The 13274-nt window shown below is 49.8% G+C and overlaps 1 protein-coding gene across 14 annotated transcripts in view; it reads left to right on the forward strand.

Moving 5' to 3' along the window:
- The first annotated feature begins 657 nt into the window (after positions 1 to 657).
- The window catches only part of EP400 (E1A binding protein p400), a 131261-nt gene continuing 118644 nt past the window's right edge, over positions 658 to 13274 (forward strand). For 8 of the 14 annotated variants that reach the window (XM_063646840.1, XM_063646846.1, XM_063646848.1 and 5 more), the window contains exons 1-2: positions 712 to 977; positions 11536 to 12905. In XM_063646840.1, the coding sequence (XP_063502910.1) occupies positions 11571 to 12905 (1335 nt within the window). In that variant the 5' untranslated portion in view covers positions 712 to 977; positions 11536 to 11570. Of the gene's footprint in view, positions 978 to 11535; positions 12906 to 13274 lie in introns of all 14 variants that reach the window. The other 6 variants (XM_054444816.1, XM_063646839.1, XM_063646843.1 and 3 more) reach the window with 6 other exon arrangements.

Raw genomic sequence — 13274 nt, forward strand, 5'->3', positions numbered from 1 at the left:
AGTAACTGGGATTACAGGCGCCTGCCACCACGCCCACCTAATTTTTTGTATTTTTAATAGAGACAGGGTTTCACTATGTTGGCCAGGCTGTTCTGGAACTCCTGATCTCAAATGATCCTCCCGCCTCGGCCTCCCAAAGTGCTGGGATTATAGACGTGAGCCACGTCTGTGTCTTTTAATAGAGTTTTGTCGTTTTTGGCCGGGCGTGGTGGCTCACACTTGTAATCCCAGCACTTTGGGAGGCCGAGGTGTGCGGATCACTTGAGGTCCGGCGTTCCAGACCAGCCTGGCCAACTTGGTGAAATCCCACCCCCCTACTAAAAATACAAAAAATTAACCAGGCGTGGTGGCGCGAGTCTGTGGTCCCACCCACTCGGGAGACTGAGGCAGGAGGATCACTGGAGTCCAGGAGTTTGAGGCCAGCCTGGGCCACACAGGGTTTGGGTCTTGCATGTGAGCCTGGTCTGTTTGGTGAATCTGCAGAGTGTGAGAGCTGGCGGCCCACTTCTGTTCCACGTGGGCGCATTTCCCGAACTGCGCGTGGAAAAGCCGGGCTGCCGCGACTCCGTCAGTCTCGGCCCCGCCCCCGCCTTCCTCAGTCTCGGCCCCACCCCGCCTCCGTCTGTCTCGGACCGGCCCCGCCTCCGTCTGTCTCGGACCGGCCCCGCCTCCGTCTGTCTGGGACCGGCCCCGCTGCGTCCGTCTTGGCGTTGGGTTCGGCCTCGCCCCCACCCACCCCTCAGAGTCTCGCGGCGCCCCAGTCCTCCGGCGCCCTCGACCTCCAGCGCCCTCGCGCGGTCAGAGCGGCGCCGCGGAAGCGCAGCTACGGGCACGCCGACGCGCGGCCCTTCCGGCTCGCCGTAGCAGCCGCGCCGCCGCTTCCTCCCGCCGGGGCCCCGGATGCACTGAGCGGCTGCGGCGCCGCTTCCATCCTCCCGCCCTTCTGACGCGGCCGGAGCGCAGTCCTGAGGCCCAGGGTAAGTGAGGGCGGAGGCTCGGGACGGGCGCGGGAGGCTCTCCGGACAGCAGCGTCCAGGGCCCGGGGTCGCGTAGCTGCAGCCGCGGGCGTACAGGGCCCGCTCGCCGGCCGGCCTCGGGCGTCGCGTGGGGACCAGGCCGTGGCGGCTGTCGTGAGCGACCCCGGGCGGGCGACCGGGCTGAGGGCTCACGGGCCCGGGTCTTTCGAGTCGTAGCGCCCGTCGCCCGCAGGTCGCGCGATCCGCGCCCGTTTCTCGTGGCCCCCCGGGCTCCTGGGCTGGGGGCGTGGCCGAGGGCAGCTCGGCGCGGCGGCGTTGCGGGAACCGGGGGACTCCGGCCTGCGCCTCCTGGTTCTCGGGGCTGAGGGGGTGGCTGTTGCTGCTGGTGCGTGCGTGGGCTTCCCTCGCGGTCACGGACGCGACGCTAAGATGCGGGGATGGGACGTCCAGACCGCTTTCCTGAGGCGCGACGGGGCGAATTCACTCAGAACTTAAGGACCCCGCGTCCCGGGCGTCCCGGAACGCGCCGCCACAGGGGTTACAGTGCGGTCCGAATCCGCTCCTTGTCGGCGTAGACCTGCCCCGTCCTCCACGGCGGAGCCTTAGTAATTGCCGCTCCCTCCGCCGGGAGCGCCTCCCCTCACACACCTGCGGCCCACCGGCTTCTGCTCAGCTGTCGCCGTGTCAGTGACGGAAAAGTAACGCATCCCAGTGCTTTATTAGTAGTTGTTTTCTGAGACGGGATCTCGCTCTGTTGCCCAGGTTGGCGTGTAGTGGCGCGATGACGGCTCACTAGAGCCTCGACCTCCCGAGTGATTGGGACCACAGGCTTGGGCCACCATGCCCGGGTAACTTTTTATTTTGTTTTGTTATTTTCTTTTGAGAAGGAGTCTCCCTCTGTCACCCAGGCTGGAGTGCAGTGGCATGATCTCGGCTTACTGCAACCTCCACCTCCCGGGTTCAAGCGATTCTCCTGCCTCAGCCTCCCGAGTAGCTGCGACTACAGGCGCCCGCCACCACGCCTGGCTTTTTTTTTTTTTTTTTTTTTTTTTTTTTTGGTATTTTTAGTAGAGACGGGATTTCATCATGTTGGTCCGGCTGGTCTGGAACTCCTGGCCTCGTGATCCGCCCCCTTGGCCTCCCAAAGTGCTGGAACTGAAGGCATGAATCACCGCGCCTGGCCAGTTTTTTGTGTGTTTTAGTAGAGACGGGGGTTTCACTGTGTTGCCTAGGCTGGTCTCGAACTCCTGAGCTCAGGCAATCCGCCCACCTCGCCCTCGCAAAGTGTTAGGATTACAGGCATGAGCCACCACGCCCGGCCAATTTTTTATTATTTGAGTTGGGGTCTTGCTGTGTTGCTCAGGCTGGTCTCGAACTCCTGAGCTCAAACAATCCTACTGCCTTGGCCTCCGAGTGCTGGGACTGTAAGCGTGAGGCATCGCGCCGGGACACGTGGAAGTGTTAATAGGGCTTCTCTCTGGGTTCGTGGATAAGTTGTATTCTTTTTTAGTTATTTGTGTTCTGTCATTTTTTTTTTTAGCAGAATATGTGCAATAAAATAATTTCTGTAATTATTCTTTTTATTGTTTTTTTTTAGATAGAGTCTCACTCTGTCTCCCAGGCTGGAGTGCAGTGGCGCGATCTCGGCTCACTGCAACCTCTGCCTGCCAGACTCAAGTGATTCTCCTGCCTCAGCCTCCCGAGTAGCTGGGATTACAGGTGCCTGCCATAATGCCCAGCTAATTTTTTTGTATTGTTTGTTTTAAGACGGAGTTTTGTTCTTGTTGCCCAGGCTGGAGTGCAATGGCATGATCTCGGCTCACTGCAACCTCCGCCTCCCAGGTTCAAGTGATTCTCTTGCCTCAGCCTCCCAAGTAGCTGGGATTACAGGTGCCTGCCACCACACCTGCCTAATTTTTTTTTTTTATTTTTAATTTTTAGTAGAGAGGGGGTTTCCACATGTTGGCCAGGCTGGTCTTGAACTCCTGACCCCAGGTGATCTGCCCGCCTCGGCCTCCCCTTTGCTGGGATTACAGGCATGGTGAGCCACTGCACCTGGCCTTTTTTTTTTGTATTTTTAGTAGAAAAATGGGGTTTCACCCCCCATCTCTACTAAAAATACAAAAAATTAACTGGGTGTGGTGGTGGGCGCCTGTAGTCCCAGCTACTCGGGAGGCTGAAGCAGGAGAATGGGGTGAACCCGGGAGGCGGAGCTTGCAGTGAGCCGGGATTGCGCCACTGCACTCCAGCCTGGGCAAGAGCGAGACTCCGTCTCAAAAAAAAAAAGAAAGAAAAAGAAATGGGGTTTCACCATGTTGGCCAGGCTGGTCAGTGATCCACCCACTTCGGCCTCCCAAAGTGCTGGGATTACAGGTGTGAGCCACCGCTCCCAGCCCCAATAGTTTGTTTTTGTTTTTGTTTTGGAGACGGTCTCGCTCTGTCAACCAGGCTGGAGTGCAGTGGCATGATCATAGCTTACTGCAGCTGTGGCTTCTTGAGCTCAAGCGATCTCCTGCCTTATCCTCCCAGGTAACTGGGACTATAGGTGTGTGGCACCACGCCCTGCTAATTTTTGATTTTTTGTAGAAACAGTATCTCACTGTGTTGCCCAGACTTGTCTTGAATTCTTGGACTCAAGACGTCCTCTGGTCTCAGTCTCCCACTGTGTTGGGATTACAGGTTTGAGACACTGTTCCCAGCCTGTTTCTTTTTATTGTCTAGGAGTACTCCTTGGTGTGAATGTACCGGTTTGTCTGTTCGCCCGCTGATGGACATTTGGATTGTTTCCAGTTCTTTGTTTTCCATCTTTTTTTTTAATAAGGGTAACACATGAACAGTTCATATTGAAAGATATCCAAACAACACAGAAGTACATAGAGCTCATTAAGAGTTCCTTTGCCCTTTTCTCCCCATTCATCACCTCCCCACAGCTACCAAATTTGGGATTCATTTTTCTGGGTTTCTTTCCATACATCAGAACATGCATTCTCAGTGAGGGCGATATCTCCAACAAGGGAGTGAAAATTAGTTATTGGAAGAATGGTGAAAAAACTTAGGCATTACGGTGTTTTGTGGCCTCCCAAAGATCCCAGTACCTGAACAGATGTACAGTGTGGTATATCTGTGTACAGCTGTGGTATTAAAATTACATGGGGAGGCAATTAGGAGAAAAACTTATACAAATGTTCCTTAGCGGGGCCATGGAAAAATAAAGATCAAGAAACAACAGTAGAATGATGGATTGGGGATTTATAACCTTATTATTTGGTGTTTGATGAAGCACTTCTTCAGTTTTTCTTGAACTTCTCTCACAAGCTGAAATAGATCCCACCTGTTCTAGTATAGGGGCTTTGGTTCATAAGGTTAAGGACCCACTACTGCCTCCATGGTTTAAAATCCTTGGAATTGTAGCCTGTTAAGTGGAAGGGACATTGGAGACATTGAGGGGAGGCTTTCCTGTTGATCCATCATTACAGCACCCTGACAGGTCAGTTCTCTGTAGTAACATACAGTGTGATAAGCCCTAGACAATTTTAAAATTCAGTTTAGCCCACTTGGTATCATTCGGAATTTATATATTTCAGGAACTAGTATGGTACTTTTGTAATGTGCGCTTTGGTGGGAGAATAATGAAGGTTTTGTTAGCATATAGATCTTGGGTTAGTAGCTTTTAATTTGTTACATGACATCTAGTCTTACCATCTTATATTGAAAGTATTTTTTGTAACATTTATTATGAAAAATTTCAAAGATACACAAAGATTGAAAGAATTTTGTGGTTGGCTGGGCGGGGTGGCTCACGCCTGTAATCCAAGCACTTTGGGAGGCTGAGGCAGGTGGATCATATGAGATCAGGAGTTTGAGACCAGCCTGGCCAACATGGTGAAACTCCGTCTGTTCTAAAAATACAAAAATTAGCTGGTTGTGGTGGCTCACACCTGTAGTCCCAGCTACTCGGGAGGCTGAGGCATGAGAATTGCTCGAGCCCAGGAGACAGAGGTTGCAGTGAGCTGAGATTGCGCCACAGCACTCGAGTTTAGGTGACGGAGTGAGACTCTGTCTTAAAAAAAAAAAAAAAAAAGAAAGAAAATTTTACGGTGAATACTAGTATACCTGCCACTTAGTTTCCATTAAACATTTTACCATACTTGCTTCATCATACCTGTTTATCCATTTTGTCTTAAAATTAAAAAAAAAAAACACATTTCAAAATGTATGTGTGTCAGCATCTCTGTAGAGAGTTGAATTAAAATTAGGGGCCAGGCCAAGTGTGGTGGCTCATGCCTGTAATCCCAGCACTTTGGGAGATCAAGGCAGGAGAATTGTTTGAGCCCCAGTAGTTCGAGACCAGCCTGGGGAACATGTTGAAACCCTGTCTGTACAAAAAAAATACAAAAATTTGGCTGGGCGCAGTGGCTTGTGCCTGTAATCCCAGCACTTTGGGAGGTTGAAACAGGTGGATCACTTGAGGTTAGGAGTTGGAGACCAGTCTGGCCAAAATAGTGAAACCCTGTCTCTATTAAAAATACAAAAATTGGCTGGGCGTGGTGGTGCACGCCTGTAATCCCAGCTACTCAGGAGGCTGAGGCAGGAGAATCGCTTGAACCCGGGAGGCGGAGGGTGCAGTGAGCCGAAATCACGCCACTGCACTCCAGCCTGGATGATAGAGTGAGACTCTGTCTCAAAAAAGAAAAAAAAAAAAAAAAAAAATGGGCGTGGTGGTGTGTGCCTATAATCCCAGCTACTTGGGAGGCTGAGGTGGGAGGATTGCTTGTGGCCAGGAGTTTAAGACTAGCATGGGCAACATGGTGAAACCTCGTCTGTACAAAAAATACAAAAATTAGCTGGCTGTGGTGGCATGCATTTGTAAGTCCCAGCTACTCAGGAGGCTAAAGTGGGAGGTTTGCTTGAGCCTGGAAGGCAGAGGTTACGGTGGGCCAGGATTGTGCCACTATACTGCAGCCTGGGTGACAGAGTGAGACCTTGTGTCAAAAAAAGAGAAAAAATTAGGAGTTAAAATTGAGTTAAAATTAGAAACATAGTCTTTAAAAATTTTTAAAGTTGTTTAGCCATCGTTGGTAGCTTTGCTATCCATTAGGATACCTGTACCATGTTTTTGAGAAGTGTTATTTTAAATAAACAGTTTCTTTGCATTATAGTTGATTGTCTTTGTTTCTCTAATGTGGCTATAACGTCACTGAGGTCAGAAACCATTTAATAAAATTGAAGTATAATTTACATATGGTGAAAGTTTATGCTTTTTTTTTTTTTGAGACGGAGTTCCGTTCTTGTTGCCCAAGCTGGAGTGCAATGGCGTGATCTTGGCTTACTGCAACCTCCGCCTCCTGGGTTCAAGCAATTCTCTTGCCTCAGCCTCCCGAGTAGCTGGGATTACAGGTGTGCACCACCATGCCCGGCTAATTTTGTATTATTGGTAGGGATGGGGTTTCTCCACGTTGGTCAGGCTGGTCTTGAACTCCTGACCTCAGGTGATCCCCCTGCCTTGGCCTCCCAAAGTGTTGGGATTACAGGCGTGAGCCAGCGCGCTCATCCAAGTTTATGCTTTTTAGTGTATGGTTGAATTTTTTTTCTTAGTCCATTTAATGTTGCTATCTGTGTACTTTTTGTTTTTTTGAGACAGAATCTCGCTCTGTTGCCCAGGCTGGAGTGTAGTGGTGCGATCTTGGCTCATTGCAACCTCCACCTCCCAGGTTCAAGGGATTCTCCTTCCTCAGCCTCCCGAGTAGCTGTGATTACAGGAACGTGCCACCATGCCCAGCTAATTTTTGTATTTTTAGTAGAGACGGGGGTTTCACCATGTTGGCCAGGCTGTTCTCAAACTCCTGACCTCAGGTGATCCACCCGCCTCGGCCTCCCAAAGTGCTGGGATTACAGGCATGAGTCACTGCACCCAGCCAATCTGTGTACTTTTGAGAGACACATTCCATCTTGTAACCATTATCACAAATCAAGCTGTAGCTACAGTTCTTTACTTCCCCATTTCCTCATGCCTCTCTCTAGTCAGCTCCATCTCCGCCTTCAGCCCCTGTCAGGTTCTGTTCTAGTCTCTGTCCCCACCATTTTCCTTGTCCGGAATGTCATGCCAGTGACCCACACAGCCCTTGGCCTCTGTTACTTGGCATCTTGCTCCTGAGACTCAACTGTGTTGTGGGTATGTCAGTGGTTTGTTCCTTGGTGTTGCTGGGTTGTGTCTGCTGTATGGCGTATCACGGTTTGATGTGTCTGCTCATCAGGGGAAGGTCAGTTTTAATATTCTGATACGTTTCAGTGGGTCTTTTTCTGTATGTTTAACTTAGTGATTGTGTTATGCAATTGGTAACCTGCTTTTTTCACTTAATGTATCTGGAAATTTTGGTTTTATTACATATTTTCCATCTAGAACTTCAACATTGGAAATTTCTGATTATGCTTTTTATTTTTTTTGTTATTCTACAGTGAGTATTGTTTATGTACAATTTTTTAGGTTGGTAGGTTAATTTCCTTCGGATAGATTTCTAGAAGTAGGGTTACTAGGCCAAAGGTTTTGGGGTCAGATGGGTTCATTCCACTTTCCTACTGCTGTATGCAGTCTCTCCTACAGGGCGTTTTTTTGGTTCTGAACCCATTTGAAATCTTTTCTACATCTTCCCAAATTGCTTCTGTAATTCCTTTTAGCAGGATTAGTGGAGTGCCAGTTGTCTGATTTAATGTCTTGGCTAAGTGGGTCTAGGGAAATATTTATTTTAGTCTGTATTCCTCTTTTTGGTAGCAAGGTTGGTCGTTTTCCTTTAAGCTGGTTAAGTACATGCTTTTCTCCTTTTGTGAACTGTCTTTTTTTGTCCTCTTTTTTTTTTTTTTTAGGAGTCTCACTCCTTTGCCCAGGCTGGAGTGCAGTGGCGAGCTCTTGGCTCACTGCAACCTCCACCTCCTGGGTTCAAGCAATTCTCCTGCCTCAGCCTCCCAAGTAGCTGGGATTACAGGCATGTGCCACCACACCCGGCTAATTTTTTGTATTTAATAGAGACAGGGTTTCACCATATTGGTCAGGCTGGTCTCGAAGTCCTGACCTCAGGTGATCCACACACCTCAGCCTCCCAAAGTCCTGGGATTACAGGCATGAGCCACCACGCCCGGCCTCTTTTTGTCTTTAATTAATTTTTCTACTGGGACTTTAATGTTTTTCTTACCGATTTGTATGAGTGCTTTTTATGGTATTGGTAATAGCTTTTTGTCGTACCTACTTCAAATATTCTTTCCAAGATAATTTGGTTTTAGATTTTGATGATTTACTTTTTGAGTTTTAAACATTTAAAAATTATCTTCAAATCTTTCTATTTTTTCAGTTACAACTTTATTATTTTTAAGGTTAGGAAATTGAATTTCCTTCAGAGATTTAGTAAATATTCACTTTTATGTTCGGTTTTTTAATGTTTTGGTTTTTTTTTTTCCTATCACCTACCAGAAGGAACGTTTTGATTTTTCTTTCCTTCTTTCTTTTTTTTTTTTTTTACATTAATGTAAAACTTGGAAAGTTCGCTTATACAAATGCTTTATTTATTTATTTATTTATTTGCTTGTTTGAGACAGTTTTGGTTTTGTTGCCCAGGCTGGAGTGCAATGGCTCAGTCTCGGCTCACTGCAACCTCCGCCTCTCGGGTTCAAGCGATTCTTCTGCCTCAGCCTCTGAAGTAGCTGGGATTACAGGCGTGTGCTACCACGCCCAGCTAATTTTTGTATTTTTAGTAGAAATGGGGTTTCACCATGTTGGTTAGGCTGGTGTTGAACTCCTGACCTCCAGTGATCCGCCTGCCTTGGCCTCCCAAAGTGCTGGGATTTCAGGCATGAGCCACCAGGCCCCGCCACTTAATTTATTTTGATGTATGGTTTGTGCTGAGAGTTTAAGTTGAATTTTCTCAATGCATTAATTTGTTTTTATAACATAACTTTAAAATTCCTAACCCTTACCTTTCCTCTGGTTTTCTGAATTACTATATGTGAGAGAGTTTCTTTCTAGCTCTCATTTTCTCTTACTGACTCCTTTGACACTCTGGAAATGTATTGGAAGGAAATAATCCCGAATATACTCTACCTATGTTAATTTAGCTTTTGTGCCAGTTTCACACTAATCTTCTATCATAATGCTTGTTTAGTAAGATCAGGAACAGAAGCTTGTTTTGAAAGTAATAAGCATTGTTAACTGCCCCCATCTGGAGCTCCTGTCCCCTGCACCCACTCTGATGGGCTCTCTGCCGGGCGGTGGGAGGGGCATGCTCTTGGGTGTCTCTGTGGCCTTGCTCTTCCCTTGAGATCTGTTTGTTGCAGCCTGCGTGCTGTCTTCTCACTCCATCTTCAGAAACTAACCATCTGATCAAAGCATGCCTTTCTGCTGCTAGTTTAAATATGCACTTTTTAAATGTTTGTTAGGAATATACTTGTGTATTTATAAATTCTGTAGTTTTTGATTTCATATATACATGTATTTCAGCCAGGTACCCGAGACTTAGAAGAGCCTTATACGTTTTGTAACTTCTTTTTTTTGAGATGGAATCTTGTTCTTCATTGCAGCATCGATTTCCTGGGCTCAAGCGGTCTCCTCCTTCGGCCTCCTGAGTAGCTGAGACTAAGGCTGCTACATTGCCACCATGGCTGGCTAATTTTTGTATTTTTCTTGTAGAGATGGGGTCTCACTATGTTGCCTAGGCTGGTCTTGTACACCTGACCTCAAGTGATCCTCCTGCCTCAGCCTCCCCAGGTGCTGGCATTACAGGTGTGAGCCACCATGCCTGGCCATTTTTTATCTTCTGTAGATTCATGGTTTTTAAAAATCCATTGTCCATTTTCTCATAGAGATAAGCAGTGATGTCCTTGCGATGAACAAGGGGTCTTGTTTGTCTTGGAGTAAACAAGAAGAAGCTCTCTGATAGCTGTCCAGCCAGGGTTGAGGTAAAGGCACCTCAAGAAGACAGAGGCAGCTGGGTATGTCCAGCAGGACTGGAGAAGTCTGAATGGTGGCACCCAGGTCAAGCTGGCTTCTGTGGTAGGCCTAAGTGTGAATTGGAACGTTGCAGAGTGGTGTGGCTTCTCACCCACTGGCTCAGTGCTGAACTATGCCACCAAGAGTCCATCTGCTTCCCTTGAAAACTTGAATGAGATTTTTGCTCCTTTATGACAGAAATTATCTATTAAATAGATCCAAGCAGCAGCCGCCCCCTTGATGTGGGACAGTGTCCCACCTCTCCTCTTGGAACACTGGCACTGAGTTGGGTGCCAGGTGCCACTCACCATTGCATTTGCACCCTTGCTTCTCTTAGGGGAGAAAGAGCGACCACAGTGGGGAACAGATGGGGCTGCAGTGGTGGGGCTCACTGCCTATCTTTAGTCCTCCTTTCCCCTGTAGATACTGGAGTCTGTAGCCCAGGTCTGACCCTGTCTCACCCCAGGATTACCCTTGTCTGCTCCATCCTCTGCTTCATCCTGTCCTGAAAGCTGACTTTCCTCAGTGGCCCCTTCTGCTCCTCCACTGCTGTTTCTCGTCCACTTGTGCTCAACAGCGTTTGGGTTACAGCTCCTTTGAGATTGTGGTACAGCCTCCCAGAGAGTTTGCAGAGCCAGAAAGGCAACTCACCCCAGAGTGAGAGCCAGGTCTTGGCCGTCTCCCTTCTCTCTCCCTTGAGACCTTCTCACAGTTTCTTCTCTTCATGTGCTCTTAGGGAGAATGTTGAGATCTGAGGCTGTTCCCTACCTTCCACTCCAGGACTTGGTGTCATGTTTTCTCCTAGCTCCTGGCACAGGCTGGCAGCCTCCCCAGGGCAAGGACTGTCTTACCCATGTCTGTCTCTACTCTCCTGCAGTAGCACCGGGCCTGACACACAAAGGGGGCTCTGTGTCTTTGAAATGGATTTACAAGAGGAGAGTTTGCAGTTGAGGTAGTCCTGGAGGTTGATAAGAACTACTGGCTGGGGAGGGCTGGGTATTTGCTTCTGGCGAGGTGGTGCTGCACACCCTCATTCAGCAAGAGTCACAGAATGCTTCCTGGGCTCTGGGCAGCAGTGAGCAGGGAGCTGTCCCTCCATAGGGAGAGATGGGCGGAGGCTGGAAAGTCCACAGCGTGAGTGTTGGCTTCAGACCTTGCTCTTCTGCCTGCTGGCTGCGTGGCCTTGAACAGCTCACAGATACTCCTGTAGCTCAGTCTCCTAGTCCTTCAAATGGGGTGTGAGTAGTTCCTACCCCACAGGGCGGCCATGAGGATTTAAGGGATGGCCTGATCTCTCCAAGCGCCCACACAAGTTAGCTCTTGAGGTCAGCGATGATTGGTATGTTCCTCCCTCAGTAGGTGGTTTAGATTACCCACCCACTCCCGTGGGGCCCACCCTGGGCACAGCAGTGACTGAGGACACATTTCTCCAGCTGTGCCATATTGAATGTGAGTCAGCTCTGTCATTTGAATCAGATGCGGTCAGTGGGAATGTACTTTCAAAGTGTCTTTTCAGTGCTGTTAAGTGGCAATAAAACAATTATGTGTGCCTTCAAGTGACTTGGTTTTAATTTTAATTTTTAGGAGAACGACACATTGGATACAGAAGGGAGGTGATCATGCACCATGGCACTGGCCCCCAGAACGTCCAGCATCAGCTGCAGAGGTCCAGAGCCTGCCCTGGCAGTGAGGGTGAGGAGCAGCCGGCCCACCCCAACCCACCCCCGTCCCCCGCAGCTCCCTTCGCTCCCTCAGCAAGCCCATCGGCACCCCAGTCTCCCAGTTATCAAATACAACAGCTGATGAATAGGAGTCCTGCAACCGGGCAGAACGTGAACATCACCCTGCAGAGCGTGGGCCCTGTCGTCGGGGGAAACCAGCAGATCACACTGGCCCCACTGCCGCTCCCCAGCCCCACCTCTCCAGGCTTCCAGTTCAGCGCTCAGCCTCGGCGGTTTGAGCACGGGTCTCCATCATACATTCAGGTCACGTCCCCCCTGTCCCAGCAGGTCCAGACCCAGAGTCCCACGCAGCCCAGTCCCGGGCCGGGGCAGGCCTTGCAGAATGTGCGTGCAGGTGCCCCTGGCCCCGGGCTGGGCCTCTGCAGCAGCAGCCCTACGGGGGGCTTCGTGGATGCCAGCGTGCTGGTGAGGCAGATCAGCTTGAGCCCATCCAGTGGCGGACACTTTGTGTTTCAGGATGGGTCAGGACTCACCCAGATCGCCCAGGGAGCCCAGGTTCAGCTCCAGCACCCGGGTACGCCCATCACAGTCCGAGAGCGGAGACCCTCCCAGCCCCACACACAGTCAGGGGGCACCATCCACCACCTGGGACCCCAGAGCCCTGCAGCCGCGGGTGGGGCCGGCCTGCAGCCCCTGGCCAGCCCAAGCCACATCACCACGGCTAACTTGCCACCGCAGATCAGCAGCATCATCCAGGGCCAGCTGGTTCAGCAGCAGCAGGTGCTGCAGGGGCCGCCGCTGCCCCGGCCCCTGGGCTTCGAGAGGACGCCCGGCGTGCTGCTCCCCGGGGCTGGGGGCGCAGCGGGGTTTGGGATGACGTCCCCACCCCCGCCCACCAGCCCTTCCAGGACTGCCGTGCCCCCAGGCCTTTCCAGCCTCCCACTCACGTCTGTGGGGAACGCGGGAATGAAGAAGGCTCCCAAGAAGTTAGAGGAGATTCCCCCAGCCTCTCCGGAGATGGCACAGATGAGGAAGCAGTGCCTGGACTATCATTACCAGGAGATGCAGGCCCTGAAGGAGGTCTTCAAGGAGTATTTGATTGAACTGTTTTTCTTGCAACACTTTCAAGGGAACATGATGGATTTCTTAGCTTTCAAGAAGAAACATTATGCCCCATTACAAGCATATCTTAGGCAGAATGATTTGGACATTGAAGAAGAAGAGGAGGAGGAGGAAGAGGAGGAAGAAAAATCTGAGGTTATCAATGACGAGGTAAGAAACAGGAGTTAATTTGCTTAGTACAAATCTTCTAGATGATCAGAGTCTATGCAACAATGAATTAAGTAATAATTTATTGAGCCTGTGGTATTTCTAAGGTATTTCTAAGGTTTTGGGGCAAGGATTTGACCCATAAGTAAAAGTGAAGAATGTGTTTGGCCTCCTTTATGGGAAGGAAGAGCTGTTGAGCACAGAAGTGTGTCAGGAGGAAGGGACGGAGCTGCGCTACAATGAGTGCATCTTCAACACCCAGTGTTTTCATTGAACACCAAGGATTCATCTCAGGTTCAGAGAACTCAGCAGGCGTGTCCAGTTTTTTTCCCCTTGTATCTGGGTGTGTGGTTTGTTGGCTGACGCCGACAG

The sequence above is a fragment of the Pongo pygmaeus genome, chromosome 10, assembly GCF_028885625.2.
Source record: "Pongo pygmaeus isolate AG05252 chromosome 10, NHGRI_mPonPyg2-v2.0_pri, whole genome shotgun sequence".
In the NCBI taxonomy this organism is placed as follows: Eukaryota; Metazoa; Chordata; class Mammalia; order Primates; family Hominidae; genus Pongo; species Pongo pygmaeus.